General features: G+C 44.2%; 1 protein-coding gene across 3 annotated transcripts; it reads left to right on the top strand.

Moving 5' to 3' along the window:
* Positions 1–1,107: 1,107 nt before the first annotated feature.
* On the top strand, positions 1,108–26,208 carry fgf12a (fibroblast growth factor 12a; the record flags this gene model as incomplete). Of its 3 annotated transcripts, XM_079172618.1 has the most annotated exons (6): positions 6,990–7,185; positions 8,482–8,529; positions 11,427–11,537; positions 15,630–15,733; positions 24,559–24,757; positions 26,093–26,208. In XM_079172618.1, the coding sequence occupies 6 exons, from the start codon at positions 6,990–6,992 to the stop codon at positions 26,206–26,208; spliced, it is 774 nt and encodes a 257-aa protein (XP_079028744.1). The 3 variants fall into 3 exon arrangements, with proteins under 3 accessions (XP_079028746.1, XP_079028744.1, XP_079028745.1); XM_079172620.1 differs by lacking the exons at positions 6,990–7,185; positions 8,482–8,529 and adding an exon at positions 1,108–1,198; XM_079172619.1 differs by lacking the exon at positions 8,482–8,529.
* Between the last annotated feature and the right edge of the window lie 1,404 nt (positions 26,209–27,612).

Here is a 27,612-nt window from a genome sequence, read left to right as displayed (position 1 = left end):
TTATACTTTAAGATAACATTTTCCCTTTTTACTTCTAGTATTTGTGTGTTACTGCTACTTTTACTAACTGTCAACAAGTGAAAACTATTTATTTGCCTTGTTCCACTGATCAACTTTATTTACTCAGATCACATGACTATACCTTTAAGTCAGTATACACGTGCACTGATGCACATTGATGCACTCAGGAGAAGCTGACATTCTAGATAAAGTTGATGTATACATTTTATTTTATTTTCCTGGTAATACCCTCATGGTGAACGCATAGCTGCCGCACTGGTCGGACACAGAGGTGACCACTGTTGGCACCGTGGGCTTTCATAACGCAGTGAGTGACTGAGCCGTACACTTTCTGGCACCGGAGTGTCATCGCATAGAGAAAACACACCTTTGTCTTTAAAGCGGCGGGCTGCAGCTGACGTAGGCTCTGCGTTGCCCGCGTGTTCCCAAAGGATCTGGGGTAAAAAAAAAAAAAAAGTAAAAAAAAACAACCTATTGGCTCCAGGGTTTCAACATCTGTGCAGCCAGCGTCGGATCGTCACCTGAACTGTCAGCTCCGCATTACCTCACTCGTGGCCGGCCTGCCACTTTACCCCTGCAGTTTAACTTTGGCGTGCATGCTCTCTCACTCTCTCTCTCTCTCTCTCTCGCTCTGCTGGTAAAGACACGAAGACAAGAGGAGGAGGAGGAGGGGTGATTGTACAATTAAGAGCACATTGTAACGTCCTTGCGTTGCCTTCCGTGGCGGAAGAGGAGTGTGCCGTGAACGCGAATGACCGCCGGTGGACGAGAAGAGAATAGACAGAGAAAGAGAGAGATAGTGCTAGAGAGAGAGAGAGAGAGAGAGAGCGAGAGAGAGAGAGAGAGAGAGAGAGAGAGAGAGAGAGAGAGAGAGAGAGAGAGAGAGAGAGCAAGGGGGGGGATCACTCAAGATGCCTCGTTTTAGCGTAATTTGTCCTGCAGACTGTGCCCTTCCGGCGTTTGGAGGGCTGCTGTGAGCCTATAGCGAGAGGCTGGCTGGCTACGCTATGCTGCCTGACCCTGCTGTGGTTGTCATAGCGTTGCCCGATTGTTTGGATTGAGGAGGGCTCCCATCAACCCAAATCAATGAGGATTCTGAGGCCATTCCTTCAGAAAGGAGCGCATATGCTGCAGTGTTTCTGTGGACAACGATCGAAGTCGACCACTATCCCCGACGGTGAGAGACAAACGTTTAGCACCATAGCTTTGCAAGCTACCGTCGCTTTGCATGCTTTCTCTCTTGAGTGATGAAAAATAGAAAAAGAGAGAGAGAGGGGGGGGGGGGGGGGGGGGGGGGGGGGGGTGAGTGGTTTCATTGGCCACTCCAGTCTTTCGAGTCTGCAGTGGAGAGAGCCTCTCCTTGTGGTCCTTGTTTGCATCTGTCCCACGCTGTGTGTGTGTGTGTGTGTGTGTGTGTGTGTGTGTGTGTGTGTGTGTGTGTATGCGGGTAGCTGCTGGCTTTCAGCATCCATGGCCAGCCGCACACACAGAGAGAGAGAGAGAGAGAGAGAGAGAGAGAGAGAGAGAGAGAGAGAGAGAGAGAGGGCTCCAGATACTTTACCAGACCGAGCTGTATTTGCAGACCAGCGTGTTCCAGTGCTGCATCTGAAGCAGTGGGGCCAAAAAATTGAACAATGCAGGGATCAAGTCATTAAACTTCAGGGGGCCTGGAGAGGCAGCTTTGTTTGAGGGCCCCCAAAACAAAGCTGCACAGTTCAGCACCACGGATAGCGCCGTGGCAGAAATACTCCAGGTGCAGGGGCTCCTAAACTTTTTATGTCGGGAGCAAAAAGATTTCTATATATCATCCAGGATACACCACGTTGATTACAGTTTGTCCCATTTAACAAGACAGAGTTAAATACGAAGTTAAAACTATAGCCAACCGTCTCTACTCTCAGGCTTCAACTACTTTAATGCATGCTGAAAACCGGGCATGGTGTAATATAGTTTCAGATGAGCTGCATTTAGCCTCACTCGGGAAATCAAACAGTACTTTTAAATGTGACTCACTTGTGCCACACATCCACTGTACAACAGAGAGTCTCAATAACACACACACACACACACACACACACACACACATGCATTTGCGGTCATACACAACCACCACTCAACAGTCTTTGGCAAAATGCCTATTATGTCTGCCACGTCCTCTATTCATGTCTCCGCAAATTCACTGCAATGCTGCTGTTGTTCACTCATAACACAACTACACCTCCGAAGTCATTAAAAAACAACAACATCCTACAGTATTTCCAGAGCAAGACAAGATGCTGTTTTACCGGGAGACAAATGCAACACCTTCTCCCGCCTCCTCCTGTCACATGCAGTTTGTAGACTCTCCAGTAGCTTCAGCTTGGAGCAGCTCTCATATTCAGGGCAGACAATTAGAAACTCCATTAAGCACAGTTGATTCCTCTGAGGAAGTTGGACCAAAAGCAGCGCGCACACTGGGATCTGTAGGGCTCAGTTATGAAGCACCATTAGTCCTTATCCGGCATATCTGCTCACTGTTAGATGAACCGCATGACCTCATTCAAAACTTTATGAGTCAGCTCACAGCTGGATGCAAATTTAAAGCTCGTTTGACATGAAGCTGTGTCGGGTGATGCTTCATTTGTAGTTTGTTGTTTTTCAACTCGCCAATTCATTAACGAGTTCAATCTTTTTTTTCTATTTGATTCTCTGTTTATTGACTTGTTGGGGTTCTTTTGCAAGAACTCCTAAAGAGGAGTTCCACTGCGTCTCTGCTGCACATCCAAAGCTCTAACGCGTTATTTCAAAATAGAGCTATGAGGACAGCATGCTTTGTGGATTTTTAAACAGTGCTCGTGGATGAATGGACTTGTCTGTGTCTATTATACGTCAGTAGAAGTGTCATCAGACAAAGAGGGATGACACACTGAGCTTAACCTCGGCTGGTAACCCGATTGCATCACTCACTAAAAAAAAAAAATCATGTAAAGCAGCAAGAGCAGAAAATGTTCCGCTCACCAGGCACTGTGCCAAAATCCCCTCCTAGGGATTTTAGGCGGAAGATGCTTCTGAGCAGGCTTAAGTGTTTGCACCTGCGCTTTCCTTTGTAGTGTCAAGTCTGCACCTGGCTTCTCTTGTGTTACAAGTTAAATACAGTAGTCGGGATTGCAGGAGACTTGTGTGGTGGGTGGGATGGAAAGAAAACCTTCTCCTCACGAGTGATACTTATTTCTTGTCTGTTTGTCAGTTTCAATGTGACTGTTCAGATCAATATAACATCAGGTTACATTCAAATAACGTTGGGAGCAAGCACGATTTGTGTTAATGACTAATTGAATTTGTCCTAATAGTCTTAATTAGCCGCTGGTTGTCCTCTCTCTGCTTGTGCTCATCTGGTTTTGTGGCTTTATGCTCACGAATAGGAACAACAGTGAGATTAGACTTAAATAGTTTTAATGTAGTATATATATATTTTTTTTATTTATCTATTCATTTATCTATTTATGTAGGATTTAACTGCACTCATTTTGGTTGTAAATAAGAATCACTTCGTTTTTGCATTTCCAGTACATACCTCTCACACTCACTATGATCAAGCAGCGAGCTGTGGTTTGTGTCGGTGGTGTAAGTGTGCTACTGAGCCACAGCATCACACTTGTTCTCTCACAGCTCTCCTCTTTGCCTCCTGGAGACTTGGCAAGACAGTTTAGCAGACATTACGAGACGAAAACTCACAGCTATTGTGAGTCAACAGATCTGTGAGGTGTCTCAAGGACAAGCTGGAGTGATGATCTTGAAGAGAATGGAACCTACTCTCGCTCTCTCTCTCTCGCTCTCTCTCGCTCTCTCTCGCTCGCTCTCTCTCTCTGGACACATGTGGTTCATCATTTCGTCCACAAGGGGGCAGCAGGTACAAAGAAATGACTGAACAACATGTTACTCCAGTGGTGGCACCTGAAGGAGGGCCACGAGGGATGCTGGGGCTTTTTTTGCTTTGTTTGTAGACATATTTAGCTCCTATGCTGCAGAGTACATTGTATGCAACATGGTTCATAATGATGAAAATCCAAGAACTAGCACCGGCTGATAAAGTGAAAACACACCAGCTGCACACTCAACATGTTTACCACAACATGTCTGCATCTTTTCCACTCATGTTCAGAATGTGGTTTCAATAAATGCTAATGACTTACTCGGTCGGTAGCACACTGAGATGTTGACATCACGCTGTTTGAATAACTAGCAAACCTTTATGGAGTCAAATCATTTTAATTGACAATTCAAATGATTGCAATGGCCCTGCAGGGCATTTCATAGCGACAGTGTTTTATTGCCCGAGGGTATTTCTCAGCTGGAATGAAGTGGACATGAATTGTCTCTGGTAGAGGGAGGAAGCCGAGCAGATCCTCATTAGGGAATACTTTATCTTTTCCTGACTAAGATATACGTCCCATGTCTCTACAGAGCTGCACATCCCCCCCCCCCCCCCCCCCCCCCCCCATTTGTGAGAAAGCTCTCTCACTCAAGATACAACAAACCACCCGCTGTGTTTTTTCTTCTACTAAGAAATGTATATCACGCTGCTGCATATCCGTTAGAATGATGAATGATATATTGATGTCGTTATTGATATTTATTTATGCTGCAATGGCATATTTATTTGTAGGCCTACTACGCCCTGGCAATAAGAATACAGAATGCAGGTTTTGATTTCGACTCATAAACTTTTCTTTTGCCACCTGTATTCCGTCTGTCTGTGAGAAAAGAATGGAGTGTATCTCTCTCTCTCTCTCTCTCTCTCTCTCTCTCTGACACACACACACACACAGGACCACAGGTACCAGTGCTTCACATTCAACACTTTCACCCATTATATCCAAATCTTACGCAAGACAGTGGTAGTCCAAAGGAAATTGTCTCTGTGAGGGCTCGGTTTGGAGAGAAAATGTCAAACCCAGTCCTAGAAAAAAGCCTTTAAATGTTTCATGCAGTTTCATCAAGGGGAGGAGAGAGGTTCGCTCTGCTGCTGAACATTCACGTGTTCTTCCTCCCACAGTGTGTGTGTGTATGTGTGTGTGCTCCCCATCTCATACAATAATAGACATGAAACCAGAAGCATGCTCACATGCACACAGGCATATTTGCAGGACATTTTCGGGGACTTTGCATTGATTTACATCTCATCCTTAACCATAATTTATAGTCATTCGCTGAATTCCAATGCAGAACAATTTAACAAATGCAGTGAAAACAATCGATTGGTTTGCATTAGTTGCCAGGAACTGATCTATGACAGAAACACAAGCAGAATACAGTATGCTCTCACACGTGCACATGTTCATGTCCCTCTTTCCTGACTCAGAGAGTGTTAAAGGGCTTTGATTGTTGCAGTATTGTCATGGTTTATGATACGGACTATTGTGCCGTTGTTTAAAATGTTATTTGTAATGTTTTTGGGGTCGCCCATGTCGTTTCCATAAATCATAAATCATGTGTTGTGTCGCTGTCTGGGTCTTCAATGTACCATTTCTGTTGGGGGTTCATACTCCTGCTGAGACCTGACGCTAATCCTTTTATCCACGTTTAATATGTTCTCTAAAGCATGTGTGGCCACAGAGTTTTAGAAAATAAAACGCGCGCTTATGTCCCCTAAGTATATAAACGTCACGTGACCTCGTTGCCCCATTCAAAAAACAAACAAAAAAAACTTCGGATTTAAACTGTAATTCAACGTAACAATTGTGAGACCACCCGCCCCCCTATTTAGATGTCCACATTATCCCAGATGACTAAAAACCCTGCGCTCGCGCGCACCCACTTACCCCTGCATAAACACCCATTCAGCATTTCGCCTTCCCTTTCCCCCGCCCGATATATTTTATATTCACGTCTTTTCTTCCTGGAGGTCATCGATCTTTCCCCGTACGAACCTCCGAGAATTCCTAATAGGAACCTCAATCACGTATGGTTGCGTTAAAAGAGTTGGAGAGGGGGGGGTGAGAGAGAGAATGGGAGAGGGAGGGAGAGAGAGAGCGAGAGAGAGAGAGAGAGAGAGAGAGAGTGAAGCGGACCGTGACCGTCCACTCTCGCTGTCGGCGATGTGACACACCGACAGCAATCGGGACGGGCTGGAAATCATCATTGCTCTGACTTCTTTATTATTTGCGCGCTACAACAACAAAAAAATCCCTCCGATGTGTGTTCGCCTCAACTAATTGTTGCTCTGCAGACGACAATCCCGCCATGCAAGCTTAAATTACACCTCTGCAGCATCCGTGCAGCGCAGCCTCTGCTGCTGATTCCCCCCCCCCCCCCCCCCCCTCCACCCCCCCGGGCTGCATTTCCGAGGTGCCGTCGACGGAACCGGGGGACTGGGGCTCACACATCTGGGTTCACCGTCCCCCTCCTGGACCGGCAGCGAACGGTCTCATTCATCGATGTGCGTGGAGAATTAAGGGGAGACAAAAAAAAAAAGTTCGGATAATTTCTCCTCCAGTCGCGCACGAGCGTCTCGTGCATGGATTTAGGTTAATGCGACTTATTTAAAAGGAAGCCCGAGGAGAGGCTGCTTGTGCAGATGAGGATTACGGAATCAGACGCGGCGCTCTTCACCTGGAATACCTGAAGCTCTCCGATGACGCGCAGCTGCATCAACTTAACAACTCTGTTGCATGTCGTTCACGGCTGACATGTCGGCCCCTGTGGCCTAGCCCCCTCGATCGATGTTTTATATTCGATCGGTCGTCGTTGAGTCGAAGTCCTGAGTGAATAAGACGCGGTACTGTCCCCCCTCACGAGGTCGCGTTGATGCCCGGGGACTCGGAGGATTTTCTGATCGGGATGACATTTGGTTGAAACGCTCGTGGACGCCAAAACACAGAAATCAACTCTCTCGGTTTCTGTTTTGTTTTTGCGCCAAGAAGCTGCACCAAAAACATCCGACCGCCGCCGAACTATAGACTCTCGGTTTTCAGACTCGGTTCGGGGAGATGGCCGCGATCGCCAGCTCCCTGATCCGGCAGAAACGCCAGGCGAGGGAGTCGAACAGCGACCGGGTCTCTACTTCGAAACGTCGCCCCAGTCCCAGCAAAGACCCCCGCTCTCTCTGCGAGAGGCATTTCTTGGGGGTCTTCAGCAAAGTCCGTTTCTGCAGCGGCAAGAAAAGACCCGTTCGGCGGCGACCAGGTCAGTGCTTTAGATTATTTTTAATTTTATTTACTGATATGTGGGCTCGTGAAAGCAGTTTTCCCCAAGCCCCCCACCCCATCCCGCCCCCCCTCCCTTTGTGGACAATTATGCTGCAGTCAAGGGCTCCAATCTGAACCGGAGGAGAAGGTATAGATTTTCTCCGCGGTGCGAAAATAAATCCACCTGTTCCATTAAGGTCTTCTTGTTGTCTGTCGACCCTACCGCGCACAACCCTCCCCTTGTAAACCGAGCAGCGTGAATGTATAGGAAATGATCTTGCATGCTGTGACGCGAGCCCCTTTATTTATTGGGGATACTGCTCAGAATAATCGATTACCCTGGACAACAAACTAACTAATGCTACTGTATCTTTGTCACAGCCTGAACAGGTTCTCTTTCAACAGCATATCTAATATATTAAAAAGCCTTCGATTTTGCACACTTAATTGTTTGCACCCCCTCCCCTTCAAAACACACATGTAACTTAAAATACACATGTAAATGCTGCTTTAAAGTCTAATTCAATATTACTGCAGATTGTGGCACAGAGGGGAGGTAAATTGCACCGCAGTGCACCAAGGCTCTTTTGAGATTAAATGTTTTAATGGTAAATGTTTATTGCCGAGAGGGAGCTTTACTGCAGTGAAGGGAGCTATAGCCTTAGTGATTAAGAGCTACTCTGGCTGTATTGATAGACATAGGCTCCGTGCCTACTACACTTCATAGTATAGCCCCCCCCCCCCCCCCTTTTTTTAATTCCCCTGGCTCTGTCCTGCTGCACAGACCACGAGCCAGCCCTCCCCGAATCCAGATAGTTCTGTCTGCGATGAACGACGGAATGAGGCAGGAGGACAGACAGAGAGACAGAGTTTCTTTAAAAGGCAGAAAGGGGGACAGACACCCAGCCAGCCAGCCAGACTCAATCAAAACCCTGTCGCCGCGCGGCTTTATCGGACAGACAAAACAATCCCAGTGCCAAAACTGTCACAAAATGCCAGAATAGAAAACATAAGCAGACAAGACAGACAACAAGCCAGTCAGGCCTCCAGACACTGTTGGGCAGGTAGGTGACTCCTTTCACATACATGGCCGAACAGAAAGCAGATGCTGTGTTTCCTCTAATTGATCATCCTTATCTTTCCACTGATGCCTTGCCATATATTTGCATATAAACAGCCGATACGCTGGAGAATTTATGAATTCTGCCTGTTTAAAAGACTGTTGTTTTTCCTTCTATTCCCCCCCCCCCCCCCCCCCCCCCTACCACCCCCCCCCTCCCCCCCACTTCGTAAGATGCACCCTCGAAACCTCCACAGGTGTCCCATAAGGGCTGCAGGCTAGGTCAGTAGCTCAGCCTCCATCCGTGTGTGCTGTGTTTCCTCTCGTCTCCACCCCATCTCGCGCCCATGTCGACTCCCCCTCGGCCAGGGAGGGGGGGGGGTAGGTGGGGAAGGGGTGGGTTGGGGAGGGACAGAGAGTGAGGGTGGGGCGGGGGGGGGGGGGACCCTCTCCCTTGCTGATCTCTTCTTTTTTTCTTTCATCCCTCCTTCTGTGTGGCTTTGTTGGATTTTGTTTTAAGCTTAATTTCGTACTTTTCTTTCCTTTCTCGTAGCTAAAGCTCTCCTATAGCCAGTCGTTTGTCGCTCCTCTGTCTCCTCTCTATCTTTGTCTTTGGCTCTGCCTCTCCTCATTTTGTCTCTGCCTCATTCTCTCCGTCAGTCAATGTCAGATCAGTCTTATCTATCCTCGCTACTTGTTCTGTGTCTGTAATGTGTCAAGTGCTGCTGTGTGTAAGTGTAGTAGAGGTTCAAATGGTGTATTTTGGTGTACATGGATATGTTGTGTTTCTCCCTGTCAAACACTATATCAGAACAGGTGATGATCATTCTGCATTTCATGGTCATGACGCCATTTGTCGACGTACATAAATGTTTTTGTCCTTCTGTATTGGTATGAAGTAAATCTATTGACGTTTTGATGGCCCATACACACAGAATGATTTGCTGTATGTTGCCACTGAAAGACTCCTCTTTTTGTAGCACAAACAGATGTTGTAAATTCTGAAGTTTGACATGAAGTCAGTTTGAACCTGCACACACACACACACACACACACACACACTTTCTGCTAAATGATTGGAACTGATGAGCCGTCAGCGATTGCTCGGGCCCACGTTGAGGTCTTAATTTATGGAAGTGTAGTTAGCACATGTGATTTACTGATGTGTACACTCCCATGTACTTGCGCGCACACACACACACACTCTCCTCACCCTGCCTGTGATGGATGATGAAGGGCCCGTCCCAGGAATTGATGGCCCCATCCCAGGGGTAGGTGAGTCGGGGACTGATGGTCAGGATGATGTACAGTTGAGGTGAACCCAGTCTAGTTGGGGGTCATCACTACTCCGCGTAGTCTTTCTATGGGCTCTCACTTGTCTTCCATAAACTATAAATGAGGGCATATGCACCAGTAATTACTGCAGTGATCAGCTTTCAAGTAAAGACTTAACATCTGCTGTTACTGTTGAAGACAGAAAAACTTTGGTTATGTTCTTCTCTCCTGATACCAAGTTAGAAATTGTTTTGCTCTTTTTTTTTGTGCCCAACTTGACTGCATGACCACCAAGTCTTGACCTTAGAGGACAGTCGGGCTCACTCATATCCCCTTCTTGCAATCACGTACATAATTTATCAGAACATGCTGTGAGCCCTGCAAAGCAAGCATTTTCAGTTGCTGAATGTGTAATAATTTAGCCAAATAAAACGAAACAGCAGCGATTCAACGGTGACAAAACGCATCATTTGTTTCTTCCGTCAGGCTGAGAATAAACGTAGCATCAGTAGCATCCAGCAACGGAGTTGATGTCTGATTTCAATGGAGTCCCAACTTACTCTCCATCTTTTCTTTTATCTGGCAAACTACCAGCTACCTCTCCAGTGTTTCCCTGTCAAAAGCCACGACCCAAGTCTTTTGTATGCTAATAGTGTCATTTGACTCTTGACTTCTGCATTTGCGTAAAATAAAAAGACCTGCCTGACATTAGATGGGCCGCGGAGACCGCACGTACATTTCCCCTCACATAAACTCTTTTTACACATCTACTTTTTTCCTGGCATTGAGGTCGGGAGCCTTTCTTTGCCCCGAGCTAATCCTCCTTTCCCCCGGCTCCCCTGAAGTGGTGAGCGCTTCGAGCTGCACCCTGACCTTGGAGGTCAGTTCAGGGTTATTGCAATGAGAAAAGAAAAAAAAAAACACACCTCTTGGGAACTTTAGGTCAGTTTCTTTTAGGTCAGGAAAAAGCGCTGGAATCCTTTTGGGTGAGCATGTTCCCTGTAAAAACTCTCTTTCATTGAATGCCGGTGATATCAACCCAAACATGCACAGTTGCTTCATACCAAATAAAGAAAACCATTGGCATGTTAGTGTACATTATGAAGTTAAACTTTAGTTTCCAAATGATGCAAAATGCCTTTTTGTTCTGTGCTAGATACGGTAAGACATTATGAGAAAGTGTCTCATTGATTTTCTGTCATGGTGTTGTCATTGTGAAGGCCTTCCCGTCAAACAGCCATTTTTGGGATTATGTAGTATAACAGATGACTCATTAGAAACTGTCCATCACAGTCTTATTGGTATTCAACAGATGGTAAGAGTTAAATGAAGGGCTGAAATGGAAAGTTCTTTTAGTTAGCAGGCAACTCATGAGGCTGGATTCTGCCACGAGAACAATACGATTTTATAAATGTTTAATTATAAGTATGTAATTATAGAGATTCACCTAATAAAGCAATTTACTTACATTTCTATTCTAATTATGCAATTCAAAACCAGTCATATAAAGGCTTTAAATAATCTGAGATGAAAACACAACAGTAAGTGTTTTTAAATGCTTTAAGAATCTAAAGAGTGAAGAGTCGGTTATTGTTCTGCTGGTACTCTCCATCTTTCACAGCCAGCTTGCCTTCTTTAATTAATCAAACGCTATATTTTGTTTTTTGTGAAACGTGTGTCGGTAAAACATTTCAGCATTTTAAAAACTGCTTGATGTGAAGAGCTGTGAGAGGGCAAATACACTTAGTTAAAAGCAAAGGTGTATCAACTCTCTTGAGTATTTCTGTCACAATGTTGAGAATGCTGTTCTGACATATTCTTGGTGGGGATGGGGCTGTGGCTTGGCCGACGGTTTGTGTGTATGCGTGTGTGTCTGTGTGTGTGTGTGTGTGTGCGTGTTTCAGAGCCGCAGCTGAAAGGCATCGTGACGCGACTGTTCAGCCAGCAGGGCTTCTACCTGCAGATGCAGCCGGATGGAACCATCGACGGCAGCAAGGACGAGAACACCGACCACAGTGAGTGGAGCTTTATGGAAGCTGCAGCTTCCAGCAGCAAACACTTAATGGCAATGAGTCACTTGGTTATATAATATATTACCACATTTAATAAGCTGTCCTTTATCCTTTTTAATTCTCACACAACTGATGCCAGGCCTAAAGCACTCCGAAATCAGTTAAAATTATTCTTATTATAAAATTCTAAAAACAATTTTAAACAGGAACCATTCACCAAATTCCACAAGGTAGAATGCCCTCTTTCCCGCTTCTTGTTATGCAATAGCATGGATAAGATGCAACTGTAGACATAAATGTGTCAAAACCTACTCCGATGGTTTATGAATCCAGTTCTCTCAAAAGCATACCTTTCACGGTAAGTAAAAGCATTATTTATGGGAGCATCTTGTATTGTAATTTCTATTCCCAAGTAAAAATGTAGTCCAATACCCCCGCCGCTGTCCCTCCAAAGTAAACCGCTTCTGCTGTGTACACTGCATGATTGTAAGTGGAACGTTGTTTTGATTGATTTGGCTCTGAAGCGCGTGTAATTAACACCGCAGAAATTCCTTCCTGGAAAAACCCATCGCCTGAAACAACTGCAGCCCCACAGCTTCACTTGTAGGGACGTAGATCCCTCCCTGAGCCGGTTCTTTGCGATATTTCACCACCCAATCGACTTTCCATAGTGGACCATCCGAGGATAAATAGTCTCCAGGGAACACACCCCTACAGATATCACACCCCCTTTTCCGCTCTCACAGAAACAGAAAAACAGGGAAAACATTTATTAAAACATACAGTATAGGCTTTTGTAACAAGTTTCCCATGGGAGGCGGCGGATCAAGGAAGAGATGTTTGTCAGCGGAGAATGGTCGTCAAAGCCGAATAATGACGGCACTCCCAGTCTGGAGTGAGGCCAGACAGGAAACCAATCATGACCTTTCTTTCTCTAAAACATCCTGCCAATCCCGAAGGCAAGCTGGAGCCAAAGCTGCTGGATCGTGGCAGTCGTGCGGTGGAGAGAAAGGTCTCTCCCTGTCACTCGTCGCTTTATATTTTATGAGATAGATAGATCTTCGTTACTTATGGTATAAAGAAAGATTACAGCCCCAAAAAAAAAGAAGAGTGAAAAAGTTCCACACAATGCATTTCCCACCGTGCACCTTTTAGCACATTGCTGTTTTTTTGGAGGCTCCATTGTGTTCTAAAGTTTTTGGCTGATGAGGTTTTTGTTGTATGTGAGGGTTTCCCCACCTCTAGGTAATCCTCTTGTTAAGCAGTCCCACTTGCCCAGGGATGGAGGAATGCGGTGAATAATTCAGCCGGAGGAAACTAAAAATACCACCTTCCCTGTTTGTACGCAATGAATAATTCTCTATATGAGATGCCTCCAGCTCAGAGACGGTCCGATGCAAGACACGGAAAGGGAGCAGGCGAGAGCCGGAGGTGCAGCGAGAGGAATGTGTTTTGAGCAGAAAGAGTAAAGAAAAAAAGTGATCCAGAGAGATGAGAACGGTGGAAGAAGATTTAGAATTCAGGTCTTGCACTGAGCTATTGATCGCCCGGCTGGATTATCAGAATGATAGATCACCCTCACCCTTGAACCACTTCCACTGTCTGACCTGCAGCATCTTCAGCAGCTGCAGATGGAACGCAGTAATGTATTTTCAGGTTGAGGTTCAGTGGAAGCGATTGGGATTGAGGAGCATGACGGTGCCTGCATACTAGGTGCGACCTGAGCCCGTTTCAATTCCACTTTTTAGTATTTGATATATTTCCGCACTGGGTGACAACAAGTGCCGAGACAAGGACACAACTCCACGGCAAATAGATTTAGCTGGAGAAATGCACAACACATGGAATTCTGCTTTCACAAAAATCCGAAGACTTGTTTGACCCAACATATTCAGTAGACTGCGAGGAGTAATGGAATAGATTTGTCACTGCGGTACGTTAAACTGCTTTAGTGGTAAGCATGACTGGCAGTGCTACGCTTAACGAACTGCGAGGGCTGTGGAACACCATTCAATTAATTAACACCCATGTTCCAATTTGAACAGTTATTCATTTTGACTGTCGTCAGTTGATCGCTTGCCTTAATTACCGGCACACGCTGCAGCTCCAGAAAGATATTGCTGGTTATGAGACACCTGCGGGCGTTGTCGGGCGTTCACACTCCATCTGACTCTGATGCTCCTGGTTGATGGATTAGATGAAACCAAGACTGTTTCTCTTAGTTGAAGACCCCGTCACTAATTTCACTGTATATAACAATATATATATAAGAACAAACACCTCACACAACTGTACTGTATAGACCAGCTCTCCCATCTTTTATTTGCATTTCTCTCTGGATTTGGAGACGTGCCCTTGGCATATGAAGTTTGGCTCAGTGTTTCTCTAAACCTGTCCTGCAGGGTTTATTTTCCCGCTGCGCCTGTATTCCTCACATCAAATGCACGTCCTTTAGCCTACCTGCAGTATTTGCTTGTAGCCGATTACCGCTCCACTGGAAGAATAGCCCGTTTCAAGGATTTCGGCTTTATCGGGTTGTTTGAACCCTTCCTTGTTTGATTCCTCAAAATCTGTCGACTCTGCACCATGCCAGTCGCTCTCTGTTCTCGCTGAGAGATACGATTGAGGTTATTAAGGAAGAGGAATAGCAATCAGGTACTCCCAACAGTAGTAATTATGAGATCCATCAACTGCAGGAGCTGCAAATAGAAGGTACATTTAGAAGGTAACTTAACAACAGCTCCTGTCTGTTGTGTTTGTCTTTGGCAGGCAAATGAGAGCAGGGACGGCAGATCATAATCATAGCAAAATGGTGGACTAGCGTGCCATATTATATGCCTCTTTTCCTCCCACTTTTCAAGCCAAGCTATTATGTGAGTCTTTCGAGGGGCCCTGTTGCAAGTATGTTTTGATCGGTGAAGGTGGTCCAGAGTGGAACACTTCTGGGCTTGAGTGATACGTGACAGAAATGTGGGCTCTGCGTCTGAGAGACACTGCCAGTCAACTGAGCGACAAAGGCAGCAGCCAGGAAAGGCAAATGGAAAGAGGAGCGGGGGAACAGACGGAGGGAAAGGAGAGAGTTATGACGGAAAAGAGAGATTGAAAAGCCTGAGAAAACAAAATTGAAGGTGCTAACGGACTCACATTCTGCCAGGGTAGGCCGATCTCAAAGATCTGGCCCCTCAAGGGTATTCAAAACTGCAAGAGTGGCCAGTGTGTATCACTTGTACCAGTGGCCTAAGGGCAGAGTTAAACCATTGGCAGGCGAAAGCAGCGCGTCGATATTTATCGAGTGAAATTGAATCTGTTCGGAGGACAGACCCGTGTTGTCACGTTTCATCTCGTCCCAGCCAGCTTTATCTGATAGTCCCCATCGCCACCTGCAGAACAATCATCCCAACAGTACAGGGAATAAAGAGTGTCCTCACACCTTCATCAAACGTACGCCCATGAAAGTCACCGTCCATTCAGTGGAACCTTTCGATAGAGAAGAGCTTTTTTCAATAGAACTTTTCCAGAGATAACAGGAAGTCGAATCAAATCAAGCTTGTTTACAGATTTAAATAAAGCCTCTTAGATGATTGACCAAAGATCTTTGAGACCACACTTGAAATGTAATGCGGGTCGTGTGCACAATGTTATTTAACATTAAAGTCCTGAAAACAAATGTTCTCAATCAGCTTATTACCGCGTTCGATGCCAACTACGCCTAATCAAACCAGAGCTTTTGGCTAGCACAGAATTTAGTCATGTGTCATTTCATCCCTTTAGTAAATATCGAATATATTTGTATTCAGCTCGGTTTATAGTATTCATCGTTGGATGCTCTGCCTTCTTTTTTTGTACGAGAAAGTTCTGGGTTTCTGCTTTAACGTTAATGCTTCACTGTCACAATGAGGTGCGTCAATGTTCCCACTGTTTATCCCCCGCACTTCACTGCTGACAGCCAAAAAAACAGAGATCAGAGAATGTCACGTCTACAAGAGTTGAGTGGAAACTCAATTGTCCTATTCTGTCCTTTCTGTCTGATGTCTCTCTGTCTCTTCGTATCTGTCCGGCTGTCCCTCCCTCGACCTCACTCTGTCTGTTCTGCAGCCCTGTTTAATCTTATTCCTGTGGGTCTGAGAGTGGTGGCCATCCAGGGATTGAAGAATGGCTTCTACATCGCCATGAATGGAGAGGGCATGCTCTACAGCTCGGTAAGATACAGCCACTTTGCTCCAGTCACGTAGGTTGTGCACGTGTGTCACCAGAATGTGTGTTTGTTCATTTACACGTGTTGTGTTTTTGTTCTGTTTGTTGCCTCTTATAATATCCCACTGCAGCAAAGACCCTTCTAAGCCCCTTTCATCTCTGCTCCATTCGAGAGCTCTTTGTGTTGCCGTGCAGCGCTTATTCCCCCCCCCCCCCCCTCTTTGTTGTTGAAGCAGCACCACGCATGTTTTACATTTAATTTGACATCAAGTTCAGTGCTCAAAAATGGCCTCTTCTTATTTTACCTGCAACTAACGGAGGTTCGTTATGCAGCAGCTGTAAACTGAATTTCCACTGAATTTCATTGTGCTTTTGATGCTGGTGTTGCTTCCTTTAAGTTTTTTTGATATACACACTGCACTTTTTAGATGAATCTGAGCTGGGAAACATTGCACTTGTTCAGTTCTTTGTTATATCAGCCAAATATACTGCATTGGAATCATCTCACCACATTGGCAGAAATACTCCTTTTGGGTTAAAACAAACCCAAAAAACTAATTTCAAGACTCAGTAGGGGAGTAAATATGAAGACGGATACTTCATCTGCAGTGTAGGATATGAGGAGCATATAGGCTGGTGTGGGTAGCAGATGCACAGGCGTTGGTGGACCCAGTCACAGATGCCAGTCGGAGAAAACATTAAGTCATGGCTAATGGCATTGAGGATGAGGGAGATGTTTCTGGAGCACGTTTGTGGAAATGAGCTGCAGTGGAAGAGAGTGTGTGTGTGTGTGTGTGTGTGTGTGTGTGTGTGTGTGTGTGTGTGTGTGTGTGTGTGTGAGAGAGAGAGAGAGTGTGCCAGAGAAGTGGGGGGGGGTGGGGGGGGGGGCATAGGCAGAGATGTAGAGACAGGAAGATATCCCTAGTTGGCATGGTTATATAACCGTCAGTCTCATGGTGCTACGAAGACAGAAGAAGATGGGAGGGCTGCGTTACCCACAAACCTCGGCTGAGGGACATTGTGGCGGACATCTGATCGCCAGACAGTTATGATGAATGTCTGTCAAGAGCTGGAATTCACAAACTGCCAATATATTTTTTTTTCTTTGTCAAAAGTACTTGTAAAAATCCGTGAAGGACACAGTGAAATCCAGTGTCTGTTATGTCTGCCGCTTTTACTGCGAGAGAGATGAGAACATTTTGAAGCGGACCACATAAACGGCGTGCATGCTGCAATTCTTTTTTTTTAAAAGCCGAATAAATTCAGCGCCACCATTTTCGGTGGAGCAAGCGTTCTCGCTCAGTATGACTTCAGCGCAACTCAGTGTCTCCACAGATCGCTCAAAAGTTCAAAGAAGGACGTACGATAAATGCGCAGGCTGTTATGACTCACCCTGATAGACGGATTCATTCATAACTAAAAGGCTCATAAACAAGTGCACAATTCACAGCCCTACTATGAGGCTTATAATAACCCTCCACCCACCTATCTACGTCAAAAGTCTTTCAATTCATTAAATAGCCCACAAGTTGGAGATGCTGTATGACCTCCCACACACACACACACACACACACCCTTGATGAAATCCTCATTTGGGTCATGATAATTATTCATTACAAGTGATTCAGGATGTCAGAGGCAGAGGCGGAGGAACATATTTTTGATGTTTCTATCCCGGGGAGAAGAGGGTGTTGGTCAGAAGGCAAAAACATGTTTGCAGTCAGAGCTGAAGGTCCATTTTAATCAAAACTATACAGCGAACGAACTCTCTGGCCATATGGAGGAGGTCCGGCTCCTCAGATGTGAAGCATGGGAAATTAGCATGCGTTTGTAGGCAGAAACGCGGGTGGCGGGCCGGATCACAGGAAGGCTCATAAGCCTTGAAGAGCCACAGAGTGCTCATAAAGAGGCTAAATTAACATGCAAAGCTCAAATAGCCTCCGTTTCTCTCTCGAACTCCCATTATTTACCAGCTTAATTTACCAACACAGATCATGTTTGTGATAAGACACTGTGCTGCAAGAGGACTGTAAAGGAGAACATTTCTGTTCTGTATTCACACTTTAGTGAGAGCCCTCATGATGCAATCGGCGCTATAAAAGAAGTCCTTCACTTTCATCATCTTATTACTTACACATTTACTTTTACTGTTATTTGTCCAGATCTTTATCTTTTCCTCCCCCTGCACCTCCCTCGCTTATTCGCTATCCTCCCTCGTCTTGAAAGATCTCCATTACACTCTTTTTTGCCTTATGAACCATAAGTATGGTCACTGCTTGTTTTGTTGTCTTATGTGGAGAAAATGCGACGAGCTTCGTCTTCTATGGGAGATGATACTGAGCGGTTGTTGTGTTGCAACTTTGGGAAGCCTTTCTGTCAGTGTGTCATCTAGGTGTCAGGTAACTGGCCCGTTACCGTTAATTAGGTGGTGAACTCACACGCTTGGTCGCTGGTTGGCTTTTCTTGCTGGGAGTGCAGAGCTCACGGTCGAGGCTGTTGCAGATGGGAAGCTGATGTAGCAACGGGTGAGCAGGGTGATAATGCTTGTGTGGAGTGTTTAGCGATGAAGTGCGTGGGGGCTGAGCATCTACAATGAAGAGCTCCCTTCCATTATTTATAGCACTTCTCAATATGACCTAGTTTACTGCACAGCAGTAACCACTGTTCTCTGCGCGAGCTATCTATCTATCTATCCATCTATCTCGAACAGGCACATCTGTCCATAGCTGCACACACAGCAGCCTCTGAACCGTTCAATCGGCTACTAATTTTACAGCTTCTTGTTTATGTCACAGAAAAAAAACTAATGTGTTGCAGTAAAACCTTCACTTAAGGCCCTGAGGGACGACTGAGAGGGAGGTGGAAGGTCAAGAAGAGATTTCAGATTTTGTTCGGGTGACAAATGATGATGGCATGTCTTGATCTTTTCTGTCTGGAACAAAAATGGTTCGGAGAAGTTAGGAGAGTCGAATTAAAACGTGAGTGAAGTCTGTGTGAGTTTTTGGGTGCATTAGGGCTGCAACTAATGATAGTTTTATTAACTTTATTGCTTAATTGTTTAGTCTAATAAATGTCATAAATGATTCGGCTGCCCCCCTCTTAGTCGATTAGTCGACTAATTGGCCTAAAGATTTCTTTAATAGATTAGTGTTTTTTTATGCTTTTTTTTCAAGCTGAATGACTTATTTCCCAAAAGACTCATGAGCACATCTCTGGTAAACACAAGATTTAAAGTGATGCTTTTGCGTGATTCTTCGTGGAGGAACTCAGTTTTACAGATCTGTCAATTAAATCAACTCGTCGATTAGTCGACAAAAGTGGAAGTCGAATAAGAATTTCTTTGGTCAAGCGCAACTAATTGTTTATCAACCTTTCGGGGGTTAATTTTCTGTCAGTTTACTGCTTTAGCTTTAGTGTACATGCACATTATTAAATTGCTTGTGTGAGATGATGGCGCTAAAGACGGTGCTCCCGAGGTGAAGAGACAAAAAAAGTAAAGTCAGTAAAGAGCATCAGGAAATTAGACATCATCAATATCCTCCCCGGAGGAAGTTAAGGGAAGGACAGAACCTTCAGTGAATGTGAATGACTTTCAGAGTACGACAAACAAAATGATAAACAGGGGGGGGGGGGGGGGGGGAGAGTTTTTCAGTTTTCAGTTTAAGTAATGTCTAGACAATCCCCGACCTGAATCTCTCTACCAGAATAATAATGAGCTTCCCGGGAGTTCCATGGCAGACTGGGATTCTCACTGAGGCTAAATCTCTCTGATACACCAGTGGCTCAGGCTCATATTTAAATGGAGCCCCCCCCCCCCCCTCTCCCATATCCCCCACTTATTCCAAAGTCAAATGGACGCCTGCCGGCAGCAGCAGCGCTCCTTAATGGAGAGCTGCGTCCCTCCTCGGATGGAGCCACTATGTGTTTGGGATTCAGGATGCGTTCAACACAGTTCTGTTGGCAACCCAGTAGCCTAGAGGCAATTCATCTCGATTTAGAGCAGAAAAGAGAGTGCGAGTGGCCACTTATCCTCACTATAAGTACATAGCCTATGCAACCTGATAAGTTAGGAGATAAACAGGTAAGGATGGTAGCTACTTTTATGCAATAAGGCATGCCTTATAGCTTTTTATCTTTAAAAGTACACATTTGCCATCAAATTGGAGAAGAAAACCTGTGTATCTAGGAATTCCACCTTTTGTTGTCGGATGTTATGCCCTAGATGTGTCTTTGAAACTGTGTAATTCAACTAACGAGTGGGCGCAGAAGCCAAAGATGTCGTCTAAATACCTTAAGTGGCGAGAGGGTAATTTGGCACACTTAGGGTTATGGTTAAATGGTGATCAACAATGTTTTGAATGATGGTAAAAGGTTTAATAGTCATCAAAATGCTTCAGTATGTTTTTCAGTGTCAAGAACATGCTGCATTTTGGTGATGAGAACCTTTTACTATTCAAAACCCCAACCAAGCTGATGGACTGGTGGGTTTTTAAGAGTCTTTAAGTCCTGCATTTAAAATGTTACTTTGTTAGCCAAAGATGTTGCTCGGGAGATTTCTTTTCTTCTTATCAGAGGCGACAGATTAATTTCAGAGTTTTATACCAACGACATAATATAGACATGTGGATTCCCGGCCTGGGCCATTTTCAGTAGTACACCTGCTGCAAGCATCTAAGCTTGCGTGTGGCGTTTTAGTCGACAAGTTTTTAATTTTTTTCGTCCATTCTCATTCGCAATGTGGGACAGGGGCGTAAATTAGGGGGGCCAACGGCTCCCTCCTTTCTCAATCAGTGCAGGAACAACTAAATGCCTTTGCTGCAACATATTTGTTTCATTTTATTATATCACCAGACGGTTAGATGACAGCTTTTCACTACTGATTTGTGTAATGTTTGTGAATAAAGTTTTCAGATTTCAGATTTGGAATTGTATTTGTTTAATTTTCAAATACGTTTTCAACATATTGAATCTAACCATAATTAGGAACATATTACATCAAACACAAGTTGAACACTACAATTTATATCTATACTTATAGTACCAAAAGAAAAGGGTACTCATAATGCAGAATGGCCAATTAGGGATCACTAAATCTGTTTAAATCTTATCTTTTATCCAGAATAATGCGTCATCTTTTATTTGTTGATTATATTTTGTTATTAATATAAATCTGCAAAGTAAATAAGTAACTAAAGGTATCAAACGTGGTGGAGTGAAAAGTAAATCAATTCTTCATCCTCTGAACTGAAGTGGAGTCGAAGTATAACGTACCATAAAATACAAATAAGTCTTTTGGTTTAAATTAATTTAAATTGTTGTGGGCTGAAACTGGTGAAGCATTTCTATTCTGTTCTCAGCTTTATGGTGTTTGTTCACTACACTCCTGTGTTTGTTTATCTTCAGCTCCCTCATGTTAGAGAGCGAGCAGTCTCACGTGCCCAGTTTCACTAACAAGTCCTTCGCCTCGCTCCTTCAGAGCACCACGGAATATAAATAAGCGCCCTTATGAATAGTTCATCATTGATGAGCACAGCACTGTTAGTGCTGAAACGTAGCACGTCTTTTGTCTTGCCGCGGTAACAACACGTTGATTACGTTTTCCTGGCAGAGGAAGCGACGGCGCGAACCCGTCGGGTGTTTTGCGTTGAGTACGTGTGCGCATGTAGCCGTTCGCCAGTGTGTATTTCTGTGCTCTTCCTTCCCTCTGTGGTTCTATGGTTCAGGCGTGTCCTTTAAGAAGATCCCATTAATCAGGAGAGAGACTCAGACCTCGTCTCTTCACCTCATATTTCCACTCTGTCATCCACAAGCAAGGTACTCTGTCAAAGACTTCAAAGTCACTTACATTCCACCCCTATCATTCCCGAGCCGCAGGGTGCTTTCTAAACTGCTCCTAGCCCTTTTCATGGACAGTAACAGAGTGTTGTCCTTGTGGATGAATTTGCGAAGTGACTGATTGTGAAGGGTAGGATTCTAGAGCGCACTTCTGTGTGGGTGTGTGTGTGTGTGTGTGTGTGTGTGTGTGTGTGTACTCGGCCTGATTTTGGCTCCAAACAGATGAAGATGGGACGACGCCTGCTGGTGTGTAATGTATCACTGTCTGCCCCCCCACCCACTCAAACACATATGTTCACACGCAAACACACAGGCAGCCAGACGGGGACGGCGTGACCCCCCAGTGCCCCCCCGACAGAGCCAGAGACGTCGGCTGTTTGACGGTGTGTCAGCGGGCCCAGATAAAGTCAGCCGCCAGCTCTCCACAGAGCTTGTCCTCCCTCCTGCCGACCAGCTAGACGTCTCCACGCACAGCCGACCATGTGACCTCACCTTCCCAGAGTCCTTTACACAGCCTGCTATTGCTGTGCTAATGCGAGTGTGCCATGCGATTGGGCGAAAGCGGCACAAATCGCACAAAGTCAAATTACTACATAATGTGAAAGGTTGATAGTGACAAACCCACGCATCACCGAACTCTGCAGATTCCCTCGTAGTCTGTCTCGCAATTTGTGACCTTATTGTTTTGATTCAAGGTTTTCATCGATGCCTTTCTAGTGATGCCCTTTCAGCAACACATCTCGGTGTGATCAGGGCTTAAGGTGGTAATATGTCAACGAGTGGCCAAAAAATCAATACGTTTAACAGGTCACACTTTAGAGTTGGTTTTCCTGCAAACAGCTTTTTAAGGGTAATTACACCTGAATAACAAAAACACATATTTCCTCACTTAACGCTAGTGGTGTCTAACTACTAACAACTATAGATCAGGTTTAATTTGCCCAGGTTTTGAGATAAACTGCTCTGAGATTTGTTCCTCCAACCCAATACAGTGGATGAATGGAATTTAGTTTGAGGTGCTGAGAGCAGAAAAATAGATATAGGAGGCCACGATTTGCTAATTCACACGCACAATATATAATCTATTAACTCAATTTAATTAGTTTGTTCCCACGTTTTGATTAATTTGTGCACAGAAGTTATAATTCATGGCTTCAATTTAATTATATTGTTCCCACATGTTGAATAATTCGTGGGCACGAATTAAATAGGCCTTCTTTTTTGCCTTGCACAAGGCCAAGTCTTTCATTCTAGCCGTCACCTGCACTTGTCCTTGGTCCCTAGACTTTTAAATGAAGCTTTACTTTAGCTTGGGGATGAGTTATCAAAACATGTTGACAACTTTCATGAACCAAACAACGGGTGTGGTTCGCACAAGCGATTCAAGACTGTCAACCGCGGCGGACGGTCCTCAGAGCATCGGGAGTACGCGGCGATGTCGGCAACCAACCCGACACGTCTTGAAACGCGGACCCCATCTCGTTCGCCACGCTTTGTGTGCATGCCCTTTTTTGCTGTGTCATCAACATTCATATCCATACAAACAATGTATTTGTGATTTAATTGTTGAATAGAGCACAACAGTGTTGAGCGCAAAGTTCTTCGGCGATCCAGCCTCTTAATTTTGACTTCATAGTTGGTTAATTGGAAGGTTCTGGAAAACGTTCTGGTTACTGGTGGATGTACGTATAGGCTTCTTGAGGCTAGTGTACTGCACTTCATGCTTCGGGCAGAAAGGATGGTCTGCTGTGTTTGCTTTATCATGTGCGCACAAATTAACCAACATGTGGGAACGATTTCATTAAATTGAGCACAAATTAAAACATTTTTACCTCGATATATTTATCTTTCTCTCGATGGCCGCTTGCGGGCTCCATACTTTTCAAAGTCAGTGTAGCTTTTACTTTGGATAATCAACAGACCTCAGTAGCTGAAAAACATTTCCGCAAAGACACTGTTTCACTGCTTTGAGCATCGAAGGCAAAATCCCTTCCACCTTCGTTGTATTGGAGTGTAAGCATGAACAAAAGTTAATAACTGCAGGGTTAGCAATAGGTACTTGTCTTATTTTTTCTAATTTGGGTGACCCACCCTTTAACCCAACTTTTCTAAGCTTCTTCCCCCTCTCTCTCTATCTCTCAAATTCAAATAGCTCTATTGGCATGATCATAATAAAATACAGTATTGCCAAAGCACTGCTTGTGATTCTCTCTCTCTCTCTCTCTCTCTCTCTCTCTCTCTCTCTCTCTCTCTCTCTCTCTCTCTCTCTCTCTCTCTCTCTCTCTCTCTCTCTCTCAAACAGTCACCTCCAGCAGGAAGCAAAATTGGGCTGTCAGTCAACTGGACAACCTTAAAAGGGCACAGAACTCCGCATGAGATATTAATGCATGAAATACATCACCGAAACCCAAACACACACACAGACAGTACGGTACAAAGTTTGCTTGAATTGAGACCACACAGAATCCACCGAGCCAGCTGTTCCACCATTATCTCCATCGCGTTCACAAATGAATGCATCTTAGATTTGTTAGGGGTAAGACAGTGGAGGGCAGGGTTTTGTCTGCTGAACTGTCTCGACCATAATCTGGCACCGCTCCTAGTCCCGACAGTGTATCAAATATCTGGCTCGTCCCCCTTTTTCGTGTCATTCCTCTCCACCTCCCGTGTGTCCCCTTGACTTTCTCCTTGACTTGCTGCTTTGATAATGAAGCAAAAAAGATAACAATCTTCCATTGTTGTTCACCATTATTCTAATAAGACTATTACTTAGATTCCAAGGATATCTGTGTGTGTGTGTGTGTGTGTGTGTGTGTGAATACAGTATGTTTACTGACCTTGGCAGTGTACACATGCTAGCGATGAGAGCCAATATTGGCAGAGTGAAACAGACACAGCTTCCTTTTTTCCCCCTGTTTTGTTGTGTCTGTATTCATGTGGATACCGTGTGCTATCTGTATCCTTCAGTCTCTCTTTTTTCTTTTTTCTTTTGCAGGAGATGTTCACACCTGAGTGCAAGTTCAAGGAGTCCGTTTTCGAGAACTACTATGTGATCTACTCGTCCACTGTGTACCGGCAGCAGGAGTCGGGCCGGGCCTGGTTCCTCGGCCTCACCAAGGAGGGACAAGTCATGAAGGGCAACCGGGTCAAGAAGACGAAGCCCTCGTCACACTTTGTGCCCAGGCCCATCGAAGGTACGAGAAAGACTTTCGTTTTGTGGTTATGCGTGTACTTCCAGATTACTATACATTGGGTGTACTATTTCAGATATTCAACCCAATTACATGACATGTGGGATGAAAACTATTACGGCCTTTATTCCAGCACAATTAACATTTTGCAGTGGTCGCAGTGGTTAAGGGTTAGGGTTAACCGAAGGCAAAACATATATGTGTATGTCTTCAATTAAAAATGTTTTGCTTTAGCAGACGACTATCTTGTTTCAGATAATATATTAGCAACAAGGAGTTTTTTTTAAATGATCTTGCTATGACATTACAGTGCATTTACTGTGATCGATTACCTTCCTAGTTTTAATTCTCTAAAAGTTCCATTATTTAAATTAGTGCTCTGAAGATAGGACAGATTTATAGTTCAGGGTTGGCAGTCATTTTAAGTGTACACATTTGAAGTTAATAGGCTTTGACATTTTGAAATAGGGTTAGAAAATTAGCTTATTCACTGTCTTGCTGAAAGTTGGATGAAATAATATCGACGCCACTCACGTCTGTCTGGTAAATATGATAAAACAACCACAGACTGTAAATAAGAAGTGGACGTAGTCACCATGACGTCAGCCATTGGTTTGTGGACTACGGTTTTTAAGTCTTGAATTGGCATTTTACTCTAAATGGGACCATGATTTACGAAATGAACACCATGCTGAAATGAAGACAACTTGAAAATATAGCGATTGAGACCATAAACTCATGTTTACAATGTGAGAAGTAGCATTATTTTCTCATAGACTTCTATTCAATCAGACTTCTTTTTGCAACCAGAGGAGTCGCCCCCTGCTGGCCATTAGAAATAATTCAAGTTGGTGGGTGGAATTCTTCACCTGTTAATGCCATGCAAGTTTCCCCCTGTCTCCAGTCTTAATGCTAAGCTAAGCATGTTGGCTGCTAGCTGCTGTAGAGAGTGGTATTGATCCTCTCATCTGACTCTCCGCAAAAAAAACTCTTTTTTTAAATCTATTGTTTTGACAGTCAGACTCAAGATTCAGTCAGTTTGTGCATTTCTTTAGCAGGTGTGGGTTTATTTTTAAATATCACCTCTAATGTTTTTCTAGTGAGAGCAGAGTTTGATGTCATTAAAACTTGTTAAGCAATCGGACAGAAAAAAAAGTGCTTACATGGCCCTAATTCCCTGCCTGGTAAAAGTGTCCCTCCAGCCTCACACTGACCTTGTCTCTATCTCCACATCCATCTCTTCAATCTGCTCTCCATTGTCTCCTTTTTGAGCTCCTCCTCTCTTTGTCCTGTCGTCTCCTTCTCCTCTCCTCTCCTCTCTTTACATCTCCACTACAGTTTGTATGTACAGGGAGCCGTCAATGCATGAGATAGAGGACAAGCACCGCTCCAGGAAGAGCTCAGGGACTCCCACCATGAATGGAGGAAAAGCTGTCAATCAGGACTCCACATAGCAGCGGGGGGAGGGGCTTCCAGCAGGGGGAGTGGCCTCATCCTGACTCGGGGGAGAAAACTCAACACCACCCCCCCAAAAAATAAATACGCACCACCATCCCCTCTGCAAAAAAACAGGGTGTTGCGACGACGAGGAGCTATTACCGTACACCCAAGACAACAAAAACAGAACTGAACTCTTGCCTGTGAAAACCTTTTAGATGAATTAATATCAAACCAGAGGATATATATATATTAAAAGAAAAAAAACATTTTCAATCAGGACTTGACCAACATTTTATGCAAAAAAAAAGAGAAAAAGCTGTGATAAACAAACAAAGGAATGGTGGTCTCTCTTCACACAAATACAAATATATATATCATTTCCAATTTATGCTGTGAAAAACAAGCTTTAATACATGTTCAATTTTCATAAATTGGTTTCTTTTCTAAATGCTATTGCACTCTCATATGCTTTATTGTGTTATTGTTGTCAGTAATAACTATAACATCCTCATCATTACTAATCTGTTGTATCTTATTCTAATTACTATCATCATTATTCTGGATTTATTTTCATTTTGAAACTAGAGAAAGTGTTGTTGTATTTTTTTCAATTGCTGTTATTTTCTCTCTCTCATAGTTTGATCTTGAATGCACTGTCGCACTAACTGCTCTTGTGTGAGGGTAAGACTGAATGTATTTGATAGTTCTCTGTGTTGGACTCCAATGGAAACAGAGTGCTTTGGGTGGGATGTAATTTACTCAGGTGTGTACTGTAAGTGTGACTAATAGGACGGATAGGGTTGTTTCACGTACTCTAACATGAACTCCCCTATACTGTTCGCCAATGACGGGACGAGACCGATTCAAGCAATATAATAGAGAGCAGTCGAGCGTGTCTCTAAATAATAGTAAAAGACAGGCTGACGGCACATCCTTGTGAATAGGTGTGTGCGTCAGTAGAGAAGACCGACAAAGAAAGTTGGAGAAGTAGGTAAAAGTCTAAGTCAAGGAAAACGGTTTTGATATCACTTCAATATACTCTTTAACATTTGCCAGGATTATTAGGTTTTAAGTAAAGAGACGTCCAAACTTGTCAAAAGGTGGTAAGGAAAGGTATTCTCACCAAAGGCCAAGAGGACGATAACGACCAGCATCAGCAATATGAGCCATGGCCAAATAAAAAAAAACGGTCACATCACAATTACACCTCAAGAAACACAGACCCCTCTCTCTGCTAAAAATATAACCATATAACAGTATTCATGCCTTTGAACTATATGGATAAAAGACTATGCTGCTCTTTCTTTCCAAGCAAGAGAAAGTTGTTTTGGCAGGCGCAGCGGTGAGGAATATGTGTTGAACTATAGTTTTTAAGACTATTTCTGTTAAGTTTTATTGTGAAAGTATTCAAGATTTCT

Source organism: Pholis gunnellus, assembly GCF_910591455.1.
Source record: "Pholis gunnellus genome assembly, chromosome: 14".
In the NCBI taxonomy this organism is placed as follows: domain Eukaryota; kingdom Metazoa; phylum Chordata; class Actinopteri; order Perciformes; family Pholidae; genus Pholis; species Pholis gunnellus.
This window is presented reverse-complemented; position numbering and strand designations above follow the sequence as displayed.